At 38.0% G+C, this 15,254-nt stretch overlaps 1 protein-coding gene and 1 long non-coding RNA gene across 3 annotated transcripts in view; one reads left to right on the top strand and one right to left on the bottom strand.

Annotated features, from left to right (window-relative positions):
- LOC309485128 overlaps window positions 1-15,021 on the bottom strand; it is a 300,702-nt gene extending 285,681 nt beyond the window's left edge. Inside the window, exon 1 of the long non-coding RNA XR_014201072.1 lies at window positions 12,124-15,021. This is a non-coding gene — a long non-coding RNA (uncharacterized lncRNA). The remainder of the gene's footprint in view (window positions 1-12,123) is intronic.
- On the top strand, window positions 448-11,330 carry sncgb (synuclein, gamma b (breast cancer-specific protein 1)). 2 transcript variants are annotated; one of them, XM_082151769.1, is made up of 6 exons: window positions 448-853; window positions 4,008-4,049; window positions 4,123-4,250; window positions 4,537-4,554; window positions 6,909-6,956; window positions 9,804-11,330. In XM_082151769.1, the coding sequence occupies exons 1-6, from the start codon at window positions 469-471 to the stop codon at window positions 9,810-9,812; spliced, it is 630 nt and encodes a 209-aa protein (XP_082007895.1). In that variant the 5' UTR covers window positions 448-468; the 3' UTR covers window positions 9,813-11,330. The 2 variants fall into 2 exon arrangements, with proteins under 2 accessions (XP_082007895.1, XP_082007896.1); XM_082151770.1 differs by lacking the exon at window positions 4,537-4,554 and having other exon boundaries at window positions 456-853.
- Window positions 15,022-15,254: the final 233 nt, after the last annotated feature.

Here is a 15,254-nt window from a genome sequence, read left to right as displayed (position 1 = left end):
TATATTGTATGACATTAAATTATAGTATACATATTACTCTCTCTCTCACACACACACACACACATATATATATATATATATATATATATATACACTCACACAAAGAAATATTATATAATACAAATATGTTTTTACTGTGGTAATGGTAAAATATTTATTTTCATGGGCCAGATAAGAATGTTTATACACTCAAATGAATTCCCATAAAGAAATAAACAACATTTTTGAGGCAGAGCACATATCCCCAAGGTGCAAGAGGATGGCATTGGCAATAATTATAAAAATCATCTGGTTTTAATGCACTGCTGGCTAGAGCGTAATAAATATGTAATCAGTCTGCTCTACATTGCTGTGAGAAGCAGTGCACGTCTGCTGTGTGTGTGTGTGTGTGTGTGTGTGTGTGTGGTGGGGTGTGTGTGTGTGTGTGGGGGGGGGGTGGGTGGAGGCTGTAGCCGCAGCACGACTTAAATGCACTGCAGCATCCAGCAGGTTCTGTCTCTCTGCATCCTGTTCTCTTGCGCCTGCTCGCCTCTCTCTCTCTTTCTCACTCTCATTCTACTGCTTTCTGTCCAGGGTGTCCGTGTATCCATCTGTCCCGGCGCAGAATCTCTCTGTATTCCTCTCTCCTGTCATCTGAAACTTTCAGCATTTAGCCAGACACCGTCAGTCCTTGCAAACCCTGCCAGGCCCTGTCCATCTGCAGAGCACCATAGTCTCAACTCAACGTCCAGGATGGATGCTCTAATGAAGGGATTCTCCATGGCCAAGGAAGGAGTGGTGGCCGCCGCTGAGAAAACTAAAGCTGGGGTTGAAGAGGCAGCTCTCAGGACCAAGGAAGGAGTCATGTATGTGGGTAAGTGCAGATGTTTGCCGCTAGTCTCTCTGTGTGTGTCCCACGCAGGCTAAAATAATGCAGTACTGACAGTGATAATAATAGCTGTGTTCTGTAAAGGTCTTTGCAATTATTCCCAATGGATTTAATACAGATGTGATGGATGAGTCTGCATTTCATTACTATATGTGTGTGTGTGTGTGTGTGTGTGTGTGTGTGTGTGTGTGTGTGTGTGTGTGTGTGTGTGTGTGAGTGTATTTTGAGAGGAGGGTCTCAATGAGGTTGTGCTCTAGTCTGCTGAGGATCTGTGAGAGTGTAGATGGAGGCAGCTGTGAATGTGAGATTCATGAATGATAAAAAACAAAAAACAATGCTGCGAAAATGGTGCAGGGAACAAAACCTGGGGTGTGGTGAAGGAGAGAGTGATGGTAGTACAGACCTGAATGGGACAAAGTAAAAGCTTATAAATACACTGACAATATCAGCGTGCACTAATATTTCAGATGATTTTTTAAAAATAAATAAATAAATGTTTTTTAACACATAAACCCAAAAACGTGTTTTACACAGTTACATTTAATAATTTGAATTATTTTGTTTTTATTTTATTTAATAAAATCAAGTTGTCATTATAGATCTCGGCATTTATAATAATATAATATAATATAATATAATATAATATAATATAATATAATGTAATGTAATATAATATACAATTTAACAAAGCATAGTAGTTTATACCAAGATTTGGTGCCATTACAATTTTTTTATTCATGCATAAAAATGCATTGTGCACTACAACGCTGTAGAAATGGCATTTTTAGGGAGAGATTTTATTTTATTTTATTTTTTTACTTATTTCATGCATGCACTCATGTGCATGTGAATAAGAGATATACCTGTTGTTTATCTATCCAATATTACATGAATACATTATTTCATCCTGCATGCATTATAAAGTGTTGTTTATGTGCATGTGAACGAGAGAGAAAGTAAGGGGGGGCATAAAGGGAGCGGATCAGCTGAGCACTGCAGCATTTACTCCCTCCCCCTCTGTGCTTGCCGTCTCCATGCGTATGTGTGTGTGAGAGGGAGAGCGTGTGCCGATGCAGCAGGATTTGCCTGGTTGTGAGTGGACTGAGATGACTAACGCTCATCCTTTCCCTATGCCACCGTAGAGAGAGAGATGGAGAAATTAGGTGGAGAGCTCAGTGTTATGTCATAGGCTTGTAGCCCCATAGCGCCTGCTTATGCTCATCACAACAGAAATGAACAGATGGCATAAGGAGGACATGATAGATGACTGAGACAGAAAATACAAACTACAAACACCGTTCAATGTAAAAAGATGAATAAATAGGATTCATTGCACGGCCAATTTAATGGACAGTGTCTCAAAATGACCTACACACCATAGAGCGTTCCGGTCACTCAAAACTCTATCCTCGATGTCATTTTCATCACCTATAAATCGACAGTGGTAATCTTACCTAATCCAATCAGATCAACAATCAACCTAGCATGCATTTGGGTGCGATGTAATCTTTATAAGCACTCCTCCACCAAGGTCACCTGTGCAGAGGTCACAGGCCTGCAAATCCGCTCTCATCGAAGTGCATGTATTGTCAGGAGACTTCAGAGTGCTTATATGGCATTGTGTGCACTAGGGTGTGAAATCATTACTCATGTTGATTGTTACGAAGGTAGGTTACTTATTCTCTGTTTGTGAGTGAAAAAGCTACTGCGTTTGGTACTGTGAATGGCCTTTGATCCTTTGATTTTCTGAAGATGCGGTGTCATCAGCATCGGCTTATGACGCAGTGTCTTACGCTGATCTCGACTGCAACCGATCTTGCAAACCCTTTATCAACAAGCAGCTCAGATTTCTCCCACAAACAGATAATGTGTATCTGAAAAGCAAACAGTGCGGATAGACTTTGACATATATAAAGTGATCTCCTTTAAGGCACATACAGGAAGACTGCAGGAGAGCAGATGTGCTCAGCCATGCAGAAACTACTCAAAACTAAGCTTTCACGTAAAGAAAGACAGAGATGGATAGGGAAAGAGAGGGAGAAGGAAGGGAACTCTCTAAGAATAGAGAGGGATTGACTGAGTGAAGTATAAATATAAATTGAAGACATACTGAAATATGGAAGCAGGTTGCATCCAAATATTACACAATTTCAACTTCTGCTTAGACTGTACTAATAACCGGACAGCTGAAATTATGTCCTTTGTGTTTAATTTTTAAATGTATGATGACAGCAAGGCTGTGATCTGTGTAATATAATGATATTGAGGGTGGATGTAAGACTGACAGGCAAACTCTTTGAAGCGTCTGTTAATGAAGTGTTTGGTATCTTATCAGCTTTAAAGTGGTGCTGGAATTCCCCTCTATTTGCACTGATCTGAATAGTCCTCTATCACCTGTGAATAGAGACGTGAGCAGGATTAAATGATGAGATCAGATTGCTTAAACATGAGACTTGCATTCTGTATATGTCTTAATGTCTGAAGTATGTTGCATATTGTTGAAAATCTGTGTACTTTGCATATTTGTATATTGCTTAATGTTTATTGTGTTTGTGCATTTGTATAATTTTTCACTTATAATTAAAAACACACACACACACACACACACACATATATATATATATATATAAACACACACACACACAGTGTGTATACAGCACAGCATGCATTAAAGAATGCATTAAATTGGCCAAAGGTGTCATTAAAGCCATTAATAGGCATATAATAAACCAAAGGTTTCTATTTTAAACAAATGCTGTTCTTTTGAACTTTCTATTCATCAAAGAGTTTCAGATTCCACAAAAATACTAAGCAGCACAGCTGTTTTCAACATTGATGATAATAATAAGAAATGTTATTTAGAATTGTTATAATATTTCACTTACTACAGTATTTTCACTGTATTTTTGATCAAACAAATGCATCCTTGGTGAGACTTCATTCAAAAACTTACAAAAATCTTACCAACCCCAAACTTTTGAACCGTAGAGTAGGCCTATATTTGACATTTTGACTCAGAACATCAATAGGGTGGCTTTTCCTCTACATGCTTTTATATGGAGCTCATTCTTCCGTATAGTTGTAAAATGAGGTTGTTGCACCATTCTCATAAAGAACATTTCATGTTCATTTATTTCAGGCAACAAGACAAAGGAGGGAGTGGTGTCAGGCGTAAACACAGGTGAGAAATTAATAAGTGTGCCTCTTTAGAAAATAGAAATTGAGAAGTCATTGACATACACTATCCCTCACAGTTGCCCACAGGACCACCGACCAGGCGAATATTGTGGGTGAAACAGCGGTAGGCAGTGCTAATGAGATGGGGCAGAAGACAGCAGAGGGGCTGGAGAATGTGGGTGCATCAACCGGCATGGTCAACCCGGTGAGTGACAGCGCTCTCATGCCGTTCTCCACTGGCACTAGATATCGTCCTTTTAGATGACCTAAAAATCGGCATATTTATCGTTCTGTTTAATATTTCATGTGTATTGCATTTCAAAGACCTTTAAGTCTAGCCTAATGGATCCATGTCTAGCCTGGGTTAACTACTAAAGGCAGTTTTGTTTGATAATACTGCACTTTACTACATGTAGCTACTGTACTTATACTGTGTTTTGTGTCTAACATATTCTGTTTGTCCCCCCCCCCCCCCCATGTGCTGTTGACAGGATGAGGCTTTATATGAGGTGCTTATTAAATGGGCTTGGGAATGGTGGTTCATGAGACTGAGCTTTAAATTTAGCTGACTGCTGTATGACAGACAACACACTGATGGGGCAAATGTGCGCAACCATCTATATAACAGCAGAGTTCAGTTGGCTTCGTTCAATCCCCACTGAAGTCATTCTCTTCATTGTGCATAATGAGATCGAATGGCTGCATTGACTACCTGGATTCCCTTTAAGTTCATGATTTGTCAGTGTTCAGGAATTTTCTGGAAAGAAAACTCTGCTTCTGCTCCGAACTCAAGGGAGCAGATCCATGTTGTTTTAGTATTATTTATATACTATTATATAAATAATATTTCATTTCTGATTTTAGTTTGTTTCTTTAAGTTTAAATTTGTTATCTAATATTTATATTCTATTTTATTTCAGCAATATTCCAATTAATGTAGTTTTAGCTAACAAAAACAACACTGGAGCTTAAGTCACTGACAACGAAGTGAATTGTTGTTCTGAATCTACACTAATAGCATCATCAAGAGAAGCAAATCTTCACATAACACGCAAATGACAGATCTATCCTTATATTTACCTGTCTAATACAATCATTCCCATTGCATCAACTAACAGCCTGTGCACTCTGTCATGTCTTCTACCAGAACATGTATTCTGGCAGGACAGACCATGTAAATGACACTAAAGCTGTTACACTTTTACATCCGATTCCTCAGACTGCTTATCAATGGCAGTGTGCATTTCTAACTGCTCATGGATAATGCATGTTTTCCCTGCACAATATTACTTGCTGTTCCTCCTTAATGTAATGTTCCAAATAATGTTAAATGATGTATTTTAACAAGTTCAATAATTGTCAGGAATAATGGCTTATCTAGAACCAAAATTCTGCCTTCAAAACATAATTTAATACATACATTAATATGTATTTATTAATATACATAAAAGTCCTTAAAATTCTGTATTGTACAAAAACTTTTCTGGAAGTCACAGATCAGTTTTCATTCTCAAAATGGGTTATCATAAGCTTTTTAACTGTGATTATAGATATTCAGAGAGCAATTATGCTTCAAAATAATCATTAAATCAAAATGACCCTATATACGTTCACATTCTTGGTATTTTTTTTGGACGATTCATTGGTGCACTTTACTTTAAGGACACCAGGGGTCTCATTTATAAAATGTTGCATAGACACCATCCTACATTTAATCTAAGAGAGTGGTTCTCAACCAGGGGCCCACTAGGGCCACAGCAAAGTTCCAAGGGGCCCTCAAGATGACTTCAAAAACAAAACACACATTAAAATAAGATATTTCTTATTTTAATTCACTCACTTAACAACTAGGGTTCCCACCACAGTCTTGAAAATATATACGAGAAAGCCCAAGTATAAAGTGTGATTTCAAGAATATTTAAATATATTGTTATGGACAATGGACCTTGGAGTCAAAAAGGTTGAGAACCACTGAATCCCAAAATACATGGATTTTAACATACGCACACTGTAAAAATCAAATCCCGTATTATTAATATTGCCGTTTAGATGTAACTGCAGAACCGCGGAAGCACACGTCACAGCAGTCTGAGAACAGCAGCGCCGGAAGTTAGGGTGGTGCTGAGGATCGCATACCTCGCTTCAACCACTCAACCCTACCCGTCTCCATTACTGTAAGCTGTACCTTAACGAATGCTCAACCCCACCCAACCGCTGAAAAGTGCGTACGCCTGCTTGGAACCTAACGTTGTGTTAAGCACCGTTTTGATCAATCTGAACATTGGTTTGGATTTTAGCGTACTCACACCAATCTCTCATCAAAGTCTAACTTACTCCGCCTCTGAAACGACTATCCTTTTTGGCAAATGTTACAGATCGCAACATTATTTTTTTTAATTTTGTTGAAGGACGGGAAGATTTGATGGAGATGTAGAGAAGAAAGCTAGGACTAAGACCGAGTCCTTTGAGGAGGACAGTGACAGTGACTCAGCAGAAGAGCAGAACAAATAGAGAGAGAGAGAGAGAGACTGTGGAAGAAGATGCGCCTGCCAGCTGCATTCACCTTCCACAGGAACTCCATGGCCATCGATTACATCCCTCCCTCCTTCCCTCCATCCCTGCAGAGACAGCAGTCATAACACACTGCAGTAAAGAGACATTGTCCCTCTGCACAGGGAGTGTCTGAGAGTCCAGGCCTGTGGCTGTGCTGCATCCCTGCATGTCTGAATGGATATTCTTTAGTATGGCTATGACAAAAGCAATGTTATTGAGCTCTGTATGAAGATTCACTGCTGAATGTAATGACAGGCGGAGCTAAAGACAGGAGCAGCTGTTGGATCTTAATTGTGTCTGTATTCCACAGGGTGACTTCTCCCATGGGGGCGGCATGGAAGGAGGAGAGGGTGGAGAGGTGAGTACAGAGAAAAAAAAAGCACTTTCCATAAAAAAATTATACAGGTTGTCCCATTGTTTTAAATTTTATTTGTTAGATAAACTTGTTTCTAACATAAAATTAGCATGTTGGAAATTGTTTTAAACAAATGTGTATGTCTCCCTTTAAAATTGAGGATTTAGCCTGTTCTGCCTCAGAAGTCTTATAGCCTCTGATTCATTCTCATAAAAAAAAATAAATAAAAAAATTATATACCGTTTTTGGGGTTGGTAAATCTCCCCTGCTAATAAGTTGCCATTGAATTGATCAAAACATACAATAAAAGCAGTAATGTTGTGAAATATTACAATTTAAAATAGCTATTTTCTATTTTAATATATATTTTAACATGTAATTTATTCCTGTGATGGCAAAGCTGAATTTTCAGCATCATTACTCCAGTATTCAGTGTCACATGATCCTGCAGAAATCATTCTAATAATGCTGATTTGTTGCTCAAATATCAATTAATATCAATCAAAGTTTTGCTTAATATTTTTGCAGAAAACCTTGACACATTATCTTTCAGGATTCTTTGCTGAATATAAAATTCAGCAGAACAGCATTTATTTAAAATAAAACATTTTGTAATTATTTTAAATGTCTTTACTTTTGATCAATTTAATGCGTTCATGCCGAAAAGTATCTTGAGTTTTGAACAGTAGTTTGTATAGAACATAGTGTATAGTGAATATAATAATTATCTATAATATTCTATATTATAAAATAATTATAAAATACATCATATTTTAGAATGAATGAATGCTTAATACAAACCCATTTCCAGAATAGTTGGGACATTTTGTAAAATGCAATCAAATCAAGAATCTGTGATTTGTTAATTATCTTGAACCTTTATTTAACTGACAAATGTACAAAGAAAATATTTCCAATGTTTATTTTATTTTGTACATACAGTATATACAAGTTTTGATTTTGATGGCTGCAACACACTACACAAAAGTTGGGACAGAGGCATGTTTACCACTGTATCACATCACCTTTCCTTTTAATTACACTTTTTAATCATTTGGGAATTGAGGATACCAATTGTTGAAGTGTTGCAAGTGGAATATTTGCCCAGTCTTGTCTGATTCAAGACAGCTGCTCAACAGTCTGTGGTCATCATTGCCTGATTCTCCTTTTCATGATGGGTCATACATTTTCAATAAGAGACAGATCTGCTAGTACAGTGTCTAGAAACCACTCAGTTTTAGCATGTGCAGAATGAGGCCAGTCTTACTTCCCAGGAAAGATGTCATCTTGAAGGCAGTTTATGTCCCTTTCGTGGGACTGAGAACTCAATGTCTGTTTTTCCAAAAAACAAGCTGAGACATGGACTCATCTGACCACAGCACACATTCCCATTGTCTTTTAATTTAGACCATCTGAGATGAGCTCGGGCCCAGAGAACTCGCCAGCATCTCCACATAGAACTGATGGATAGCTTTCTCCTTGCGTAACAGAGATTCAAGTGGCATTTCTTGATGCAGTATCAGATTGTGTTAAGTGAAAATGGTTTTCTAAAGTGTTTCTGAGCACATGTGGCTGTATTTAACAGAGTAGCATGATGGTTTCTCATGTAATGCCGTCTGAGGGCTCAAAGGTCACGCACATTCAACGGAGGTCTCCTGCCTTGCCCTATACAGACTGAGATTTCTCTGGAATCCCGGAATCTTTTCACAATATTATGTGTGGTAGATGGTGAAAGACGTAAATTCTTTGCAATCTTGCATTGAGAAATGGGATTTTTTTTAATTGTTTGACAATTCTCTCATGATATTTGGCACAAAGTGGTGAGCCATGACCCATCTTTGCAGGCAAAGACTGAGAAGCTCCCTTTTCACCCAAACATGATACCCTCACCTATTACCAATTCACCTACTCATTGTGGACTGTTTCAAAAGAGTTAGATAATCTAACCTTTATAATCTTTTCACATTTGTTTTGCCTCTGTCCCAACTTTTTTGTAGTGTGTTGCAGCCATCAATATCTCAATTTGTTTACATTTACAAAATACAATTATGTTGGTCAGTGAAAACATTGGAAAACTTTTCTTTGTACTTTTGTCAAGATTCAAGAGAATTAAAGGGATAGTTCGGCCAAAAATGATATGAAACCCATGATTTACTCACCCTCAAGCCGTTCGAGATGCATATGTCAATCATTTTTCAGACGAACACATTTTCAGTTATTTTAGAAAATGTCTTAGATCTTTCAGTGGTTATAATGCCAAGTTATGGGGTCCACCTCCTTCAAGTCCCAAAAATGTGCATGCATCCTTCACAAAAGTAAGCCATCCGGCTCCAGGGGGATAAACGAAGGCCTTCTGAGGGTAATCCGTGCGGTTTTGTCGTAAAAATATACATATTTAAAACTTTATAAATGAAAATAACTGGCTTCCGGCAACGGTCGACGCGCGTTCATGGGAGATGGATGCCGACGTAGCGTAGCGTTCGTTCTGTCACGACGGTTCCTACGCTACGTCCTACACTACGTAGGAAATGATATCTGAAAAATGATTGACATATACATCTCGAACGGCTTGAGGGTGAGTAAATCATGGGTTTAATATCATTTTTGGCCGAACCATCCCTTTAACAAATCACAGATTGTGAATTTTATTGCATTTTACAAAATGTCCCAACTTGTTGTATTTGCATATGTTTATTGCGAGAAAATGTACCTCCTGAGAGCAATCCTGGTAATTTAAAAAAAGAATGACTTGATTCTGAACTCTCTCTATGGAAAGTGTCCAAAGCATCTGTGCAGATAAGAATGACTTAATCTGTGTTGAACATCAATATTTTTCTTTCGGTTCATCAGGGTTATTAGTCCAGAGGGCTGAAGCTGAAACGGTCCCCTCTCTTCCCTCTGACTCTCCACCTCTGAGTTTCTGCTCCAAAGCCACACCTCGACCCGACTCCAGATGTTACCGATATTTTTTTGTGACTGTATGGAAAACCAGAGTTGAAAAAGACTTTCCCTGAGCCCTGTAGCCTTTAGATGTGTGACGCTTCCCCTCCTCTTCATCTGTGGTGGCATCATACTGTTCTCTAGTGTTATTGTCATCCCTCTGCCCGTCCACACCTCATCAGACACGATCAAACATACACCCTCACTCACTCCTTACACAAAAAAATGGACAGGAACCGGGAAGCCTAGAGGCTGATATCAGAGGTTGAGGTTGTGTTTTAGGACCATGTCTGAAAAAAAAACGAACAAAAAAAAGATACCCGCATGACCAGTAATGTAAGAAAAGCAATACATCTCATTTCATCAGGGCATGTAGCAATGTGCGTCTGGATCTATGTGAGATCATAGCCATTTTTCGATTTATTTAGTCTTGAAAATGCTGCAATGTACGCAATGACAAGTTGTATGTACATTAAGAGATACATTACATTCCTTTAGTTCAGTGTGTGTGCAGAATAGAGTTACTGTGTGCTTGACCAATAGACTTACCGTGTGATTTGTTAGAGTAAGAACAAATATGTTTATTCACAAAATGTGAACGCATACTGTATACATAGATACTGTAAAAAAAAAAAAAAAAAAATATTATCCGTATTGATGTAGCTGTGCTAGACTTGCATCTCTTCATTAGCTTGTACATGTGAGGTTTGGTTCAATTTGTGAGTGAAGTCTGTTGAAAAAGGGTTTTTGAATCCTTCGGCTGCTAGGACAACAAGAAAAGACGGTCTTTTGATGTTGCGGAAAGAGATCAAATCTTCAAACACATTCTGTTTCGTCCTGATTTTGTTGCAATGCATGTGAAGTCGGTGTGCGACCATGAATTTGTGATGCCCGCAATGTAAAAGCAATACTACAGCGCCGTTACAAAGTTTGTCTTTGGTCTGTTCTGTAGCACTGTGCTATATGCTGACTCTAGGAACTGTGTTTTACCAAGGGAATGCTAAGAAGTGTAGATCTTTACTAATAAGATGACCGTCTTCATCTTCATTTAGCCTTACCGTCATGGCCACCCAAACCCGTCCCTGTCCTTTCATTCAACGGCGTGTTCAGATCCACCCCAGGCTTGTGTCTGCTGTAGGTAACTAAGACAAAGCTATCAAACATTGCAGTTTGTTCTTTCTTTGAAGCCACAAAAAACTGAAGACTGCATGTTGCCTTATCAGCACTCGGATATTCACACACATGCACACACACATGATAAAAACACACTCTTCTCAAGCTTTCTTTCTTGGAGCCTGTCTCTCTTTGCTCTCTCTGAAACACACACACACAAACACACACAAACAAATGTCCCACATATCTTTTATGTTGGCATCAAAGCAGGCAAGCTGATTTTATAAACTGTATAAGTGAAATAAAGAGTTTTGTTGAAATGTATGCCGAATATGTGTCATTTTTGATTTTGCGGGCAGGATTGTAGGTGTCCTTTGCAAATGTATTATGCACTATAAATATGGTGTACGAATACATGCACTACTATTATACTGCTCTTTACACACCATGCATGCAGAATCTTTAGGGTTGTATCGATTTGGCACCAGTATCCAAAAAAAAAAAAACGACACCCAACCCTACTCCTCTTCAATGGCTGTGCGAAGTTGCTGGATATTGGCAGGACCTTGAACACGCTGTTGTAAATGCCGATCCAGAGCATCCCAAACACATTCATTCATGCTGACTGCAGGAATGTCCGCCAGCGCTGTTGCTCGTGAATTGAATGTTCATTTCTCTACCATAAGCCGTCTCCAAAGGCTTTTCAGAGAATTTGGCAGTACATCCAACCGGCCTCACAACCTCAGACCACGTGTAACCACACCCAGCCCAGGACCTCCACATCTAGCATCTTCACCTCCAAGATCGTCTGAGACCAGCCACCCGGACAGCTGCTGCAACAATCGGTTTGCATTACCAAAGACTTTCTGCACAAAATGTCAGAAACCGTCTCAGGGAAGCTCATCTTCATGCTCGTCGTCTTTAGTGGGCAAATGCTCACATTCGATGGCGTCTGACACTTTGGTAGGTGTTCTCTTCACGGATGAATCCCGGTTTTCACTGTACTGGGCAGGTGGCAGACAGTGTGTATGGCGTCGTGTGGGTGAGCGGTTTGCTGATGTCAACGTTGTGGATCGAGGGGGGTGTGGCCTTTTATATTGTGGCCAGCCTAAGGCACACCTGTGCAATAATCATGCTGTCTAATCAGCATCTTGATATGCCACACCTGTGAGGTGGATGGATTATCTCGGCAAAGGAGAAGTGCTCACTAACACAGATTTAGACAGATTTGTGAACAATATTTGAGAGAAATAGGCCTTTTGTGTACATAGAAAAAGTCTTAGATCTTTGAATTCAGCTCATGAAAAATGGGGGCAAAAACAATGGTGCGTCTATAATTTTGTTCAGTGTATAAATATATATTCACACTTTAGATTAGGGTACAGTTCTCACGATGAACTATTAACTACAACTTTTGCCTCAATAAACTTTGAATTGCTGCTTATTAATAGTTAGTAAGGTAGTTGTTAAGTTTAGGTATTGGGTAGAATTAAAGGTCTAGTTCACCCAAAAATGAAAATTGTGTCATCATTTACTTTAGAATAAGTAAAGTGCTTTATAAGTACTAATAAACAGCCAATATTCTAGTAAAATGCAACTAATTAATAGTGAGAATTGGACCCTAAACTAAAATGTTACCATAAACTACAGATTCTGCATATATGGTATGTAAAGAGCTGTATAATAGGTAGTGCATATATTTGGACACCATACTACATTTATAGGATATTTTTATGTACTACTGCCCTGCTAAAATAACATATTCACACATTTTGCACATATGTATCTATATATATATATTGCACAAGATAACATATCTAAATTTGTACACATACTCTCAAAGGTTTATATGTTATTGCTTTATATTCTGTCGCTTCCTCAGCAATCAATAATTGTTTGCCGTCTATCATTGTGTTTAAATCTCTCAATCGCATCAAGAACACTGCAACTGATCATTCAGAATCAAGTATTCCAGAGCGATGTGCACTATGTACATTATACAACATATTTTATTTCATTCTGTTTTGGCCAAACCTTGTAGTGCTTATACTCACAAAATGGAAAATGATTCATATTTTTGTTAATCGCATCAAACCTTACACTGTTCTTTGCCTTTAGCTCACTTAGTGTACTTGAATAGGCCTTTTTGTTTAAATGTTCTACACACCAAACACCCTCTAGCATTTTCATTTGTTGGAACAAATAGCTGGTTACAGGTCGTTAAATTCACACGGAAATTGTGAAGTTAGTTGAGTCGTTAATTGTATTTACTACCAATGCTGCTGGTCACCATCAATGGAGGGTACAGAGGAGACTAGCAAAGATGAAAAACTGTGTACTAGCCTTTAGTTTCTGAATCTAAATATAATTTACAGATAAATATTTTTGATCATAATAGACATAATAGAGCCAGGCTGTATTTGGGGGCTAACATGATGAATTATTGTTTATTCTATTGTTTTCCTTATGCCAGTGGAATATGGGGATGAAGGGTAATGAACTGCACAGAAAGATTTTTATTAGCTAGCACTGCAGGAACAATATCTGAACTGCTATTTAGCAAACAAACATCAAGCCAAAACACATTCATACAAACCACAGCAATTATCCACCACTCCTTCAGGACATCACGCTTTAGGGATCCATCAGTACACACCCAGTACACAGAGCAAACTATTGGTTAGTGAGTCTGTTTAGTGAGAACATTTGTTGAATAGAGCAATAACAATGCTGCTGTAAGCATATGTATGGAAAAATCTATAGAGTCTGCTTTGAAAAAACTACAACACAATAATACAAAATAAATAAATGAGAGGCAGGTTGGCCTATATGCTATATGCAGTCAGTTAAAGGGACAGTTCACCCAAAAATGAAAATGTTATCATTACTCACCCTCAAGTTGTTTCAAACCTGTGTGTTTCTTTCCTCTGTTGAACACAAAAGAAAATAGTTTAAATAATGCTGGCAATCAAACAGTTGACAGTCATTCTAGGGGAAAATACTTCAGAAGTCGGGTGCCAAAAAAAAAAAAACTTATTTTGTGTTCAACAGAAGAAAGAAACTCATACAGGTTTGGAACAACCTGAGGTGAGTAATGATACATTTTTCATTTTTGGATGAACTTTATGAAATATAGTATAGAAATCTTGCATGAACAGAAAGTGTCATGGTTCAAAATGTTGTTGTTGTTGTTTGTTGTTGTTGTTGTTGTTGTTGTTGTTTGTTGTTGTTGTTGTTTTTTTGACAACTAACATGGTAATACTATGGTATTCCTCTGAAGTACCTGCAGAAATTTGACCTTTGGCACAAAGAAGGTCACGTGGCCAATATCACTTATTTGCTTTTTTGAGAAACGAGTAATGATCTTGAATATTTCTCATTCACTTTGTCAGTGTTATACTGTTTTATTTTTTTTATTTACATTTTTTGTTCAAAATCCCAAATCTCTTCTTAATTTAAATTTTAAATCCAGGATTTTCATTGTGGTCACAAGTGTGGCTTTTCATGTTAGAAGTTAGTGCAAAGCATTTGAAAAAAAATTGCAATAGTCACTCCAACCAAAGTAGTTAAATTATTAAAATTCACCCATATATTCCTAGATTTTAATATTGTAATATTGCTTTCCTTTAAATTTAACTTTTGAACCCTAGATTTTCAGTGTCGTCTCAGACTATTGGACCCCATAGAGGTTTCTTTTCCTTTGCTCCTGAATTTCGACAAATCCACCAAACAAACACATTCTTTAGTATCAAAATGCACAAGACAGAAAAAGACATTAGGAAAATGATCACAAATGATTCCAGATGCTGTAAATCTCAAAAACCAAACCAATCATCGTAAAACCACCAACAGCTTGGCTTCATTTTGTCTCATAATAAATTCTTCAACTGCTTCCTTCATGAGTCACGCAACCCTGTATTCTCTAACAACAGCGAAAGCTTGTATATCCAGTAGTTCAATAGTAATGTGTCCGATGCCATGCCCTGAATACAATACAAACACTATACTTCTGACCCTGAGGGGGTTACTGTTGAAGTTGAATGGCTTGTTTTAGCAATTAAATGGGTTGATGAAAACACTCTCCCAAGCTCTGAATGCTCCTTTAATGTTGACATGGAGTGACAGAGATAAAGAATGCTATGAGTTTGAGAGGGTGTTTCTCATCTAATGCTTTGGGGTGTGTGTAAAGAGGTTAAACACAGCAGCCTATAAATACGCACGTCTCTGATGCACACACACAGTTCCAGA

Source organism: Leuciscus leuciscus, assembly GCF_965113295.1.
Source record: "Leuciscus leuciscus genome assembly, chromosome: 21".
Taxonomy (NCBI): domain Eukaryota; kingdom Metazoa; phylum Chordata; class Actinopteri; order Cypriniformes; family Leuciscidae; genus Leuciscus; species Leuciscus leuciscus.
Note: the sequence above shows the minus strand (reverse complement) of the source record. Positions and strands in the feature narration are given on the sequence as shown.